The 13887-nt window shown below is 44.3% G+C and overlaps 1 protein-coding gene across 1 annotated transcript; it reads left to right on the top strand.

The window, feature by feature from the left end:
- The first annotated feature begins 1577 nt into the window (after positions 1–1577).
- On the top strand, positions 1578–11331 carry LOC134083424 (DNA-dependent protein kinase catalytic subunit-like). The gene is made up of 14 exons (XM_062539749.1): positions 1578–1667; positions 2709–2873; positions 3266–3434; positions 3911–3960; positions 4065–4205; positions 4351–4506; positions 4663–4775; positions 5082–5241; positions 5420–5509; positions 5629–5748; positions 6687–6843; positions 6982–7088; positions 7646–7729; positions 11236–11331. The coding sequence occupies exons 1-14, from the start codon at positions 1578–1580 to the stop codon at positions 11329–11331; spliced, it is 1698 nt and encodes a 565-aa protein (XP_062395733.1).
- Positions 11332–13887: the final 2556 nt, after the last annotated feature.

Consider the following 13887-nt stretch of genomic DNA (forward strand, 5'->3'; position numbering starts at 1 on the left):
TAGCATGAGCCTATTGGTAGAATATTCACACTGGTAGCTTGAAGCGTATCGATATTCTGTCTACACTGGTAGCTTGTTTGGTATCCAAGCATTAGCCTATTGATAGTCCATCCACACTGGTAGCTTGAAGCGTATTAATATTCTATCTACACTGGTAGCTTGCTTTGTATAGCTAAGCATTACTGTTAGTCCATCCACACTGGTAGCTTGTTTGGTATCCAAGCATAGCACTACTGATAGTTTATCCACACTGGTAGCTTGAAGCGTACTGATATCCTATCCACACTGGTAGCTTGTTTGATATCCAAGCCTAGCATCACTGATAGTCTATCCATACTGGTAGCTTGAAGCGTATTAATATTCTATATAATACATCCATACATCCACACTATAACAACTTCACCATACTACGGCACCAGGCTGGTATTTAGTTATACACTATTTGTACATTGTGTGAAACCACCTCCAATCTGTGTTTGTTTTCTTTATATTTTGTTAGCGAGACTTATTATTTTCTTTGATATCCTTTTATCCTCCCCATCGTTATTTGTGTGCCCTATTTGGGGGTTTCAATCACCTTTTGAAAGTTATTGTTTGGATTGTTTACTTTAGTTGTGTAGCAGATACCCTGACTAAATACAGCTTGGTGCTCGTAAACATATTGCCTAATTACATTTCTCCTTCCAACGGTTATACCGTCATCAGCAACTCAAAAAAATAAAAGAGTTTATTTTTGTACACAGTCTCCTCCCTTATTCATTCAGTTGAATACACCTAGTGGGAATTCTGGGAAATCTAGACCTGTGGTTTAGTCATAACGTAATAACTTCAGTCTTGTAAGGGTTACACATAGAACACTGTCCTTCGGTTTAGGCTACATGATGCAGCTTATATGCTGGATCAGGCGACATAGCACCGTGGAGCAGTAAATCGGCGGTGTATTAGAAAGTTGAAGAGTTGAATTCATGAACTATCTCGGACATAACACCTTTCCGGTACATGTGTAGCCTATTTGCTGTAATGTAGCATATTATATTGACACATTTGATGGCTTAGGATAGCCATATAGGAGATGATTACTTTCTCTTTGGCAAACGCAACATTCATGAATTATATATTTTAAATTATTTTCAAAGGGCAAATTTCAGTGTCATATGGTTTTGTAATGAATGTATTTATAGTATGATGCGTTCTCTCTGCGAAAATAAAGTCTGTTGCGCTTGAATCGCTCTAGTTTCCCGCCTTCCTTGATGACAGCTTCTAGCTGGGCGCGATATTTAAATTAGGCCTACACTTGTTTCCAGCCGCCACATTTATCAACACACGTTTATTCTTACGCTGGAATTGGAGTGATACAAAAGTTTGATGAAACACATGTGAGCCCCGTCGTAAGATGATTTCTGCGCTCAGATGTATGCTGGTTTCTACGCTCGGTTGATAAATGAGGACCACTGTCTCTATAACAGTTAATATATTGATTTTTGTTTGTTAATTCTTGTGCTATATTTAACCTTGAACAGGTAGCAGTTCTGGTTGCAGAAAACATTGAAGAGCACAAAAGCAAGTTGAAGTTCTTTATGCAGAAATTCTGTGCCATCATTAAGACCTTGGACTCTTCCAACAAGGAGCTCTCCATTGCCATACGAGAATATGGGCTATTTGCAGCTGTAGGTTTTATTTTCAAGCATTTTTGTCATACCTATCATCAAACCCAATCAGAAAGGATTAGATTTAAAACAACCTTTCAGTAATTTCACTTAAAGCATCTGGTCAGTATAAGTGTCTTCACATCCTACAGTACGTATGTATCCTGAAGAGGCAGCTCCTATTAAATGAGGACTAAAGCTAGAGATCAAGTTATTGTATCAATTGAGTTATCAAGTTATTGTATTAAAAGGATATTCCGCCATTTTTGGAAATAAGCTCATTTTCCACCTCCCCTCGAGCAAAACAATTGATATTTACCTTTTTCCCGTCCATCCAGCCAGTCTGGCGGTACAACTTTTAGCTTCAGCCTAGCATAGATCATTGAAACGGATTAGACCAGAAGCATCTCGCCTGCTAGCATCATGTTTAAAAGTGACTAAGATTTCTGGTAATTTTCCCATTTAAAACGTGTCTATTCTCAAGTTAGAAAGTGCAATAAGACCAACTGAAAATGAAACCTGGCGTTTTTCTAGGCTGATTTGACATGGAACTACACTCTCATCAAGGCAACTTGCAATCTACTGGCACTACTACTGCTTGTTGTCTATGGGGACTATTTTCAGATGCTGCGTGATATCACTGCGCCCATGATACGTTTGCAAGTTGCCTTGCGCCAAATGAGAGTGTAGTTCCATGTCAAATCAGCTTAGAAAAACGCCAGGTTTCATTTTCAGTTGGTCTTATTGCACTTTCTAACTTGAGAAGAGACACGTTTTGAATGGGAAAATTACCGGAAATCTTAGTCACTTTTGAACATGATGCTAGCAGGCGAGATGCTACTGTTCTAATCCGTTTCAATGATCTATGCTAGGCTGAAGCTAAAAGTTGTACCGCCACACTCACAGAATGGCTGGATGAACGGGAAAAAGGTAAATATCAATTGTTTTGCTCGAGGGGAGGTGGACAATGAGCTTATTTCCAAAAATGGCGGAATATCCCTTTAATGAGTGAGTAATTGTAGTGTGAGCGCATATTCATGGCTTTCCTTTGGTCTTCTGCAGCCGTGTAAAGTGGTCTGCCCGCAGGACGTGGACTTAATGTACACCGAGCTGATTCAGCGCTGCAAGCAGATGTACCTCACTGAGTCAGACCGGGATGATGACAACATCTACCAGCTGCCCAGCTTCCTGGACTCCATCGCCAGTGTCCTCGTACACCTGGACAAGGTACAGTGTGTGGATGAAGCTCTCCATTCACTTAAATGTGCAGACCTTTCTTGTGAAGGGTCGTCATTGATGAAGCAGAAATGTTTTCTATTGTCAGTATTGCAAGTTAGAGATGTTTTTCTCATAAAGTAACATGTCATCTCCATCCGCTTCTGACACATTTGGATTTGTGAGAGGCATTTGCCTCTGTATCGAGGTTTCTTCCTATATGTACCTTGAATTCTAGGGAGTTTTTCCTCGCCCCTGTTACTCATTGGCTCTCTGAATGTTTAACACTGTAAAGCACCATGAGACATGTGTAATGTTTTGGCGCTTTATAAGTGAAATCAAATTGAAATTGAAATTGATCACCGATTGGCCCATTTGACTAAGTGTCTCCTGGCTAACTGCAGATCCCTGAGGTCTACACACCAGTTCTGGAGCGGCTTCTGGTGGTCCAGATGGACAGCTTCCCCCAGTACAGCCAGCGGATGCAGCACACCACCTGCCGAGCCATCATCAAGGTGCTCGTTGCCATGGCAGCCAAGGGTCCAGTGCTGTGGAGCTTCATCAGTTCTGTTGGTAAGCAGGAGGGAGGGGCTGTATGGCCGTCCGCAGTAGTGACACCAGACTCAAGAGGCAGCACTTTGATTAGGGGGAGATCAGTCAAAGCACATCATGTAGGCAAAGAGAGAAAATTACTTTTGCCATCACTGGAGAAATATTCAGTGAACAATACACACACACATAACGAGAGAGAGACTATATACTGTAGAATTGGACACCTACCATTACACCCACAAGAACTTCCATGGCATGCTATTCTAAATAGCTACAGTATAGGTAGTAATACTTATGAATCAGCTTTCGAGTGAACTAGAATAGATATTGTGAACTTGTCTGTATAGTTGTGTCTCATTTCTAAGTGTATAAGACAATACAAGTAAAGCATATTGGAGATTACTTTATTATTGACCCTTGTAATAATCTTGAATGTAAGTACAGTTAGTGGCTCCTGGTGGTGTTATTCGTTATGTATTGCTATTTTTTCCCCCCAGTGCACCAGGGATTAATCCGTGTTTGTTCAAAGCCAATACCTCAACTAGAGGTGAGTCAGGAATATTGGGACTGCTTTCTTTGTTAGTTTAGTTCAAATCTAAACTGCATTACTAATTAAACAGGTGTCTTAAAGAACAGTTTCCTGTGTTTCAGGATGGTGGCCCTTCTCAGGGTGGTCCCTCACAGGGAGAAGGTGGGGAGTCCTCCCAGATGCACACAGGGAAATGGAAAGTTCCATCCTGCCGGGACTATCTTGATCTTTTCAGGGGAATTCTAGATTGTGCAAATCTCACTGTAAGACATCAGGTTTATTTTATGATCTAGATGCACCCTCCTGATTGCTTTGATTTGAAAGTGAATTAAAGTCACAGTCCCTGAAGTCCATGACTAGACTTGATATGCAGATGTCCTAAAATCATGTTGGACCATTGTCTTTTAGCACACTGGGTTTTTGGATGGAACCCTGGAGTCCCAAAACTCCAACCTGTCCTCCTTGAATCGACTTTTGTACGATGAGGTGGTGAAGTCCGTCATAAAAGTCATCGAGAAGCTGGATCTCTCTGTGCAAAAACTCAACACGGAGGAGGCAGAGCAGGTCTGGCTCTCAAACGCTAAATATTTCATTTACATGCACATGTACTACACATTGATCCATCCATATCCATTCAGCCATTCAGTGAAGCTACCTGTGCATGTTTGATGCCTACAGGTGTTTCCCTCTTGTTTTAAACGGTGTTTTCTCCCCTCACAGGGTCAGACTGATGGAGGCAGCGCCCTTGTGCCATCATCAGACCCTGCCGCCCATCTCATCCCCAACAGACCCAAAGACTTCACTGCCTTTATCAACCTGGTGGACTTCAGCAGGTACTGTAGTAGAAGGCCAAAATATAAGAGCTATTTTCCAAAGTGCTATATCCACCATTTTAATGCATTTTCATATATTATAGTGGAACTGTAATTTATTGTTATTGTTATTTGATTTGTCTTTAAAAGGCACATTATCAATGTAACTGACTTGTCTGAGGCTGACTGAGTCTGTTGTACAGTAGTGTTACAAAGGGGAAGATTGGAATCTTAGGCTCCATGTTTGAGCCCTCTCCACTGACTGCTGTGTTGTTGTTGATGTTGATGATGTTGTTGTTATTGTTGTCGTTCTCGTGTTGCCTGCAGTGAGCTGCTGTCCCAGAAGAGGCTGGAGTATTTTGAGCAGTGGGTGTACCCTCTGAGCCACGAGCTCATCCTCCAGTCCATCCGCTTCCCACTGGTCAGCGGTTTCTACCGCCTGCTCTCCCTCACCATGACCATCGCCAAGAAGATCAAATACTTCCAGGTGAGAGGATGGGTGTTTTAAAAACATTAATGTATTGAAAGACCTTCTACAGTATGTCTGGTACTCGATTTGTTTTGTTGCATTTGTGTTATGCACATCTACTAATGTGTTATAAGGAGATACAAACTGTATTTTTTTATATGATTGTTGTTGTTGACCACCAATATCTCCTTGACAGGGTATTAGCCCCAAGAGCTACAAAGCTAAAGAGGACAAGGACCCAGTTAAATGTGCCTGCTTTGCTCTCGTGTCCAAGTTTGGAAAAGAGGTAATACTAAAGCAAATCTCTAAGAACTTAGACAGAACCTAGAGAAATGAATTCAACCTGAGTTCTAACATTTTAATGCTAAATATGTTGGATATGTACTCTCTCCGCTCTCCTTGCAGGTGTCAGTGCGTATTAAGCAGTATAAGGACGAGCTGCTAGCTGCCTGCCTGACATTGGTCTTGTCGCTGCATCATGAAGTTGTGGCTCCTGACATCAAGGCCTACATCCCTGCCCTTCAGGTTCATTTAAAGATTATTCTAAAATGGATGGTTCCGGTCGTTGATTATGATCACCCATGAATCGTGTTCGATGCCGTTGTAAAATCCAACGCAAACATATACCTTGATCACATTTCATTCTATAGTAATGCACTACTACAACTTACACACAAGTTAGAGTAGCCGGGTCTCGCTGTTGCTTGGCAGACATTCAGATAAAGGAAATTTATCTCTTGGCTGAAGAATGATTATCTATGAATACATCTTTACATTTCTTGTTGCTGTGCATTTGTTTCATGAAATATTGCCAGATATACAGATACCTCCAGAAGCATTTGAACACATGCTAAAGTTGACTATAAAGACTAAAGAGGAATATAAAAGCATCTTTTGGAAATTGATCTTAATGCCTTAAATAAAAAAAAACTGAGGAAATATCCAACCCTTAAGGACATCAGTTTCTTGTGAATGAATAATGAATTGTAATTTGTAAATAAATAGATGTTTTCCTTAAAATACAGGGGTAATAAGTATTGGAACCCCTATGTTAACCCTATGTGTTAAATTCCCATAGAGGAAGGCAGATTTTTATTTTTAAAGGCCACATATTTAATGCATCCAGGATACTATGCATCCTGATAAAGTTCCCTTGGCCTTTGAAATTAAAATAGCCCCACATAATCACATCACCACATCACAGCCCACTTTGCTTGTTCGCCTTAGCGGTTCTAAAATCAGTGTAAACTACGACCTCTCTGGGCTTATTGCTTTATTTTACATCATATGATGGTTTTTTTTTTTTCAAAGACCTTCTTGAAAGGATTTCTTTAACCCTTCCTGAACAAACATTTAACTGCGCATTCAGCGCTTACTGTGTATTATCTGCATGAAATGTAAAACAAAAACATCATTAAAGGATTTAAATCCTCCGATAACCACTGTTGACCTTTGACCTCCAGGCTGCTCTGCGTTTGGGTCTGAGCCACGCGCCCCTGGCCACGGCTGCGCTGGACGCGCTGGAGCTGTGGTCGTCGCACATCCCGCGCGAGGCCATGCAGCCGCACTACGGCGACATCCTGCCACACCTGGACGGCTACTTGAAAACCGCCGCTGGGGGTGAGTACCGCAGCGCCACTGGCCAGCGAGCTGCTCTGAGCTGCGGTGCTGAGGGCCCGCTGTGCTGTGGCTTTTTTAATCGGACATGGAGATGAGTAATAGACTGAATGAATGAAATCATGTTTTCATTGTTTTCAGACAAAGAGGACAGTGGTATGGAGGTGATGTGTCTGTCCTCTGGCACTGAGAAGGGTTATGGGGGAGTGATGATGAGACTGCTGAAGAAGGCAAAGCACCTGCCTATGGTAATTCATTACTGCACACCAAGAAGTACACACACACACACACACACACACACACGCACGCGCGAATACATTTGCTGTATTTTGAGTGAAATAAGCAGTGTTAGCGGGCGATCAGACAGGACGCATTTTTTGCAGCGAGGTGTGCCTTTTTGCTGTGGTTTCGTATTGGCAGTAAGCGTTTTGCGTGCTGCTTATGACCCCAGAGCGTCTTGCGTTATGTGCACCTGCTGCGCCTTGCGTTTTTGCGCAGACGTCCTCGAATTGAAGTCCAAACTGAGAGCGGAAGAGTGTCCAACGTCATTTGCGTTTTTATGAGAACATAGTGCTTGTATTTTTACCTTGTGTTTTACAAGCGGCAAAGCACGTTGTCTTATTCCCCCCCTTACGAAAAGAGTGATACTATGTTTATGATGCATAACACCAGACCCTACAACACCACTCTCTACAAGGAGCGGCATATTAGATCTTCAGAGCAGCACGGTGTTCCACAGGAGGAGAGCGTGTGTGAACTGGTTCGTGTGGTGTGTTTATGTGTGTTTCTCTGTGTCTTGTCACAGGGAGATGAGTCGCCCATCGCGGTGGTCAGGAGGAGGGTCGTGCGACTCCTGGGCCACCTGCTACCACAAATTACCTATTTTCCAGTAAGTTACCATAAATGATATGAAACGTCATCAAAATGCCCATAATGCAATGCAGAATACAGTAGTGATACTGTAATGGTAAAGTTATGGTATTTTACTGGCCATTTTGCGGTAAGCATACTGGGAAATTACAGTTAAGTCTAACAGTGTATCTTCAAGTGACACAAACAAATTCCACCTGTTACAGCCACGCAGCATCCAGGGTCAGCCAGTGGAAAAGGAGCAGGCTTTTAAATACCTGGGAACAGAAACTGACACCTGTCTGTCCTCATCAATGTCTCCACCTGCTGAAAACTCAGAAATTCTCAGGTCTGCAAGGACACTCTAACTTTTTCATATCAAGTCAAGTCCATTTATATTTTTTGTCAGTCGCTTTGGTGCTTTTCTCACATCACTATTAACATTTTCACAGCAGTTTGTGCAATTCTCAAAACAATTAGTGCAAACAAAACGTAGTGGATAACCTGCAAAAGCACGTCACTTTCTCAAGATGGATACTCCATTCCTCAAAAGCAAGTATTCATGTCAATGAAACTGCCAGTGTCATCACAATGAGAAGTCTTGACCCCATGATTATGGTTATGGTTATGGTTATGGTTATGATTATGGGGTAAGGATGTTCCTTTTGTTAGATCTATGGACCGAAGCCCCTGGCAATACATAGACACTCCCATAGGGGGCAGTGTTGCTCCACACTGCCTGTCCGCGGCCTGACTGTCCTCTTGTAGTGGAGTCCCTGGCCCCCGCAGTGAGGGGATCAGTGGGAATGTAATAACTGGTGTCCTCTCTCTCTTCTCACAGAGGTTAGCAAACACTCGTTACTCATCTGCCCATCTCTCCTCACCTCTCCCTCTCTCCGCCCAGACACACCAAATTACAGTGGACTCCTGTGGAATATGGGTGTTTACGTGCTTGTACCATTTTTTCCTTTTCTTTTTTTAACCACATTTCTTCGTACTCTTCCATGACCCTGCTAAATAAAACCCACACAACACATACAGTCAGTCGGACACTTTCAGTGAGAGTTATTGGTACTTCTAGACAGAAAATGAGAGTAAATGGCCTGCACAGTCAATGCCCGCTCAGCGCATAAGCATAATTATCATATTTCAAATCAAATCAAATCAAACTCATCAATGTGCCCCGTGGGATTACATCAACTGGGACTGAGGAATGGCCACACGTGCTGCACCTTGATGTGTGAGTGAATGCGTTTTTGGCCCGGTCTTTGCTGCAGGTGATGAGGCTTCCAAATCTCCATCCACTTCAGAAGACGTGTCCTTCAGGGCACAATGCATAATCTGCTATTACTGTGAACACACTGTGAGGACGAACACCCTCGGGGGGGTCACAATCTAAAAATGTAATCATGCACGGTCACTCAACCCCTTCCGACCCCCCCCCCCCCCCCCCCCCCCCCCCAAAGCAGTCAAATATTCATACAACCCACCACTTACCCTCCCTGTTCCCCCCCCATGTCTTTGCCCCAATATTCTCCTCTGCTCTGATGGCATGTAATTTCTCTAGCATTAGTCCCCCTGATGGATGTTGAATTAAGGAACAGAGAGACGGAAGGGTGAAGGGGTATCAAACGCCTCAATTACCACAAGCCAAGCGTTTCAAAAAAGTGTGCGGAGAGGACCACATTCATCTGTCTTCTGATTGGCTCCAAATGAAAGTCTAATGCTTTGTAATGATGGCCGCTACCACTGCATCGCACCACACAACAACTGCCGGGATGAGATAACAGCATGAGTGATTGGAATGGGGATGCAGGCTAGATTATACTCCAACCCCCTCCTCCTCCATAGGTCACCATTGGAATGCAAGTGTCCATACACACACACACACACACACACACACACACACACACACACACACACACACACACACACATTCACTCACTCACTCACTCACTCACACACACACACACACACACACACACACACACACACACACACACACACACACACACACACACACACACACACACACACAGACACACACACACACACACACACACACACACACACACACACACACACACATTCACACACACATACACATACACATGTGGACACATTCAAACCCAAGCACACACACACACACATTACACGAACGAACACACACACACACACACACACACACACACACACACACACACACACACACTCACACATTAACTTCACTGTACAGACTGTACACACACGTCACCCCTTTGTGATGAAGCCAGTGTCCTCTCCTGTCTCAGTGACTTTGGGCTGATGGGTGATGACCGGACAGATCATCCACCCACCGCAGGCCCAAATACACACCTCCACCTCATTCACATGCATGCATGCGCGTGTGTGTGTGTGTGTGTGTGTGTGTGTGTGTGTGTGTGTGTGTGTGTGTGTGTGTGTGTGTGTGTGTGTGTGTGTGTGTGTGTGTGTGTGTGGGTGCATCCATGTGTGTGGCAGATTGAAAGCGAGTGTATGCGTTGGGCTGGGGACCTTGCTTCCATCATAGATAATTGGGTTGACCTTCAGTTGGTGCTTTTGAAATAGTGTTTTCCACAGACCGCTTTGACATTGCACATCCTGTTTTGAACTTCTGGAATTACACGGGCCACGTTTGAATACATTACTTTTCCACCGAGCGCTGCAGTTTGAGAGATTACCGCGCCACTCCAGATTGGTAATTATCCTTCCGAGGCGTGCTGTGCTTCCACCACTGTGCCATCGCTCTTTCGTCGCTACACAAAGCCACGGAATAACCACAGCCTGGTCACGGCATGACCTCTGACCTCTCTGCATCACGCTAACACTGGAAGCGACTGAGAACTGAATAAAGCTGAATGAGAGGCCAGGCCACCCTCTCTCCAACATTTTTGAGGGAATTTGAGTAGCCAATTATCCACTGGTGTAATTTTACTGAGCTTTTCAGGAAGGACTAGGAAACATTTGTGAAGTGAATTTAGTGACATGACAGTAGACCCAGTGACAATATTTAAACAATGAATTGTAAACAGCCTGATCTTTGAAACTCTCCCTGGGATGCCATATTGCTGTAATTTTTTCCCCATGACTGCAGGGCTGGTCATGTCTACCGCTCCAAGTAGGGTTGCCACCTATGAAACCAGGACAGGTGGCAACCCTAGCTCCAAGAGAATCCTCTCTGTTTGAAAAAGTTCAAATGGCAGCACAGGTAACACCAGAAATAAGACATTTGGGCGGTTAAGCATCTGAATGCAGTAACAGTAAGACCTGACTGCTACCCTTGACCCAAAAGGATAAAGATGTGAGGGGAATGGAGGAGAGAGAGAGAGAGAGAGAAAGAGAGAGAGAGAGAGAGGGGTAGAGAGAGAGGAATTTGTGTGGGGATACCCTTCAAACTCTGTATGAGATTTCACGTAGCACTGCAATTGAATTTGAGCTTGCGTTGAGAACTTGATTTATTATGGAACAGCGTGTATGACAGGCCTGCCTCTCTCTGCCCATCAATGTGTCCACTCCTGACCTCAGCAGGTGGTGAGCGAGTCGTCTGGCCTGTTCGCCGCAGCCTGGCAGGGGGAGAGTTGCTCTGGCTACCTCACTGCATCCCCTGCTTCCAGCTGCTCCTGACCAGATCTCTGTCTCGTATCTCTTTTCGTCTCTCCTCTCTATCCTCTTGTTTTCCCTTCATCCTTCTCCCTCTTATTCTCCCTGAGGAGGGTGGTAAAGGGTATGAGATTTCACGTAGCACTGCAATTGAATTTGAGCTTGCGTTGAGAACTTGATTTATTATGGAACAGCGTGTATGACAGGCCTGCCTCTCTCTGCCCATCAATGTGTCCACTCCTGACCTCAGCAGGTGGTGAGCGAGTCGTCTGGCCTGTTCGCCGCAGCCTGGCAGGGGGAGAGTTGCTCTGGCTACCTCACTGCATCCCCTGCTTCCAGCTGCTCCTGACCAGATCTCTGTCTCGTATCTCTTTTCGTCTCTCCTCTCTATCCTCTTGTTTTCCCTTCATCCTTCTCCCTCTTATTTCTGTTTTTCTCTCTCTCCTCTCGTTGCCCTTTATCCCTCTGCCTCTTATTTCTTTCTTTCTCTCCTCCACTCTGTCTCTTATACTCACATGTCTCTGTATCCACTCCTCAATCCATCCCTCACTCTCTCTGTCTATTGATCTCTCACCTCAGAGACCGTGATGTCCCAGCCTGTGGATGTTGTCACATTGAAAAAAAAAAAAAAACACTCAAAGTGGTGGTAAATGAAAAGTGGACCATCTCTCACTCTCCCTCTCCCACATACACAGAGAGATAGAGAGAATTAAAGAAAGAGAAAGAGAGAGAGAAAGATAGTGAGACTGCACAAACACACACTTCCTTTCCCATTCATTTTGTCTGAAATAGTATACTATAGTAATATAATATAATAGTATTATACCACTGCTTGGTCAAATTTCCTATTGTGATGCGCTGTTTGGAACGTGCATTATTTTTCTATATACCGCACGGCTATGAAGTAGTTCCCTACTTTTGGGCTTATTACACTTGAATATTAATTCGCCAATGTCAATGTAACGGTAAAAACAACAACGTTGTATCTAAGACAGCGGCAATATAAACGAAAGTGATAGTAGCAGTGGTATAAGCGGGATAATCAACTCTGCGCCGTGCGTTTATAGGAAAATAATGCACTTATCGAAGTGTAAAGTCCCCTCCGCCTGCGGCGTCGGGTCCTTATTACCACTTCGAACGTGCATTATTTTCCTATAAACGCACGGCGCATCGTTGATTATCCCTTACATAATACAGCAACTTCCTTCCTCCCTCCCCCCTCCCCCCACTCCCTCTCTCCCTCCTCCCCGCAGACTCCATCTCTGGTAGATCTCTTCACAGCTGACTTGAGCCTGGCGTCCTCGTCTCTCTCCCTAATGAGCTGTATAGTGGCGACACGGCCACAGTCACCTGCCGCTGGGTTCTCCCACGTGTTGACTCAGACCTTTGCTAGTATCACTGCACACTCCTTATGCACCACTGCCTCTGCTGCAGGGAGCCCATGCCACTTGTATCACACCTTCAGAAAAGGGATGCGTGCAAGTCAAAGACATGTGTTGGGAGGCAGAGAGTGTAGGGAGTTTAAGACAAGGACACATCTGTGTGTGTGTGTGTGTGTGTGTAGCCTATGTGTGTGTGTGTGTGTGTGTGTGTGTGTGTGTGTGTGTGTGTGTGTGCGCGTGCATGCATGATGTCTGTGTCTTTGTTTACGCCTGTTGACATGCAGTTGCTGTCTGAGAATGGTATTCCCCGCTTACTGCTGTATTTATATAAAATATTAAATCCAATTTAAATACAAAATTGCCCAATAAAATATTAATCATGGTGTAAATATTTAATAAGAGCCCTTTACCATAGGCTTGCGTTCATTACCTTGCAACCCTTAGAATTTAATGGGCTTCTCCCCAGAGGATGATGGAATTATTCTCAGGAATTACACCCTGCCATCAAAAGAGGGCACTAAAGACCTCCCAGAGAACTGGGACGACTGTCTCTTATGTGATCATGTCCCACTATGTCTGTTTCAGACACACACAGAGAGAGGTGTGTGTGTGTGTGTGTGTGTGTGTGGGGGGGGGGGGGTGGTGGTAAAAGGGGAAGGGGGAGGCTGAGAGGGAGAGACACAGAGAGAGGGAGAGAATGCCCTTAAAAGCGACTTTGCTCTTGTTGTTTTCACATTATCTAAATAAATGTGTTCCCAATTTGTTTATTTTTCACAATGTCACACTGTACAAAGGCTGAAGTGATGTAACCATATGTTGCCATTTTTTTTGCGATAACCCAAACGCACCTAATACTTCCTCACCCCTAGAATAAAACAGCTGATAGTGTCACTCTGTTGTTGACTCCAGTTGACATCCTCTCCTCTGCCACGCATACTGAACACGATGCAGTACCCTCAGTGGACAGTAGGGGTCAGAATAAACCCATGTTAACCTTGAGCTGTTCACAGCTGCCATTCTGTGGAGGACGGGCAGCTCCACTTCAGTGCTGCTCATCATCTCCTGCTGCTGTATCTCCACACGCTGGCCGTTAATCCTCTGAGCAGCCAAACCTCCCAGGCGGACCCCACCTTGCCTAAGCCTCTGCAGCGCAGGGTGGACTCGCCCGAGAGCAAGAATGGGAGCCTTTCAAACATAC

This window comes from Sardina pilchardus, chromosome 6 (genome assembly GCF_963854185.1).
Source record: "Sardina pilchardus chromosome 6, fSarPil1.1, whole genome shotgun sequence".
Classification (NCBI taxonomy): Eukaryota; Metazoa; Chordata; class Actinopteri; order Clupeiformes; family Clupeidae; genus Sardina; species Sardina pilchardus.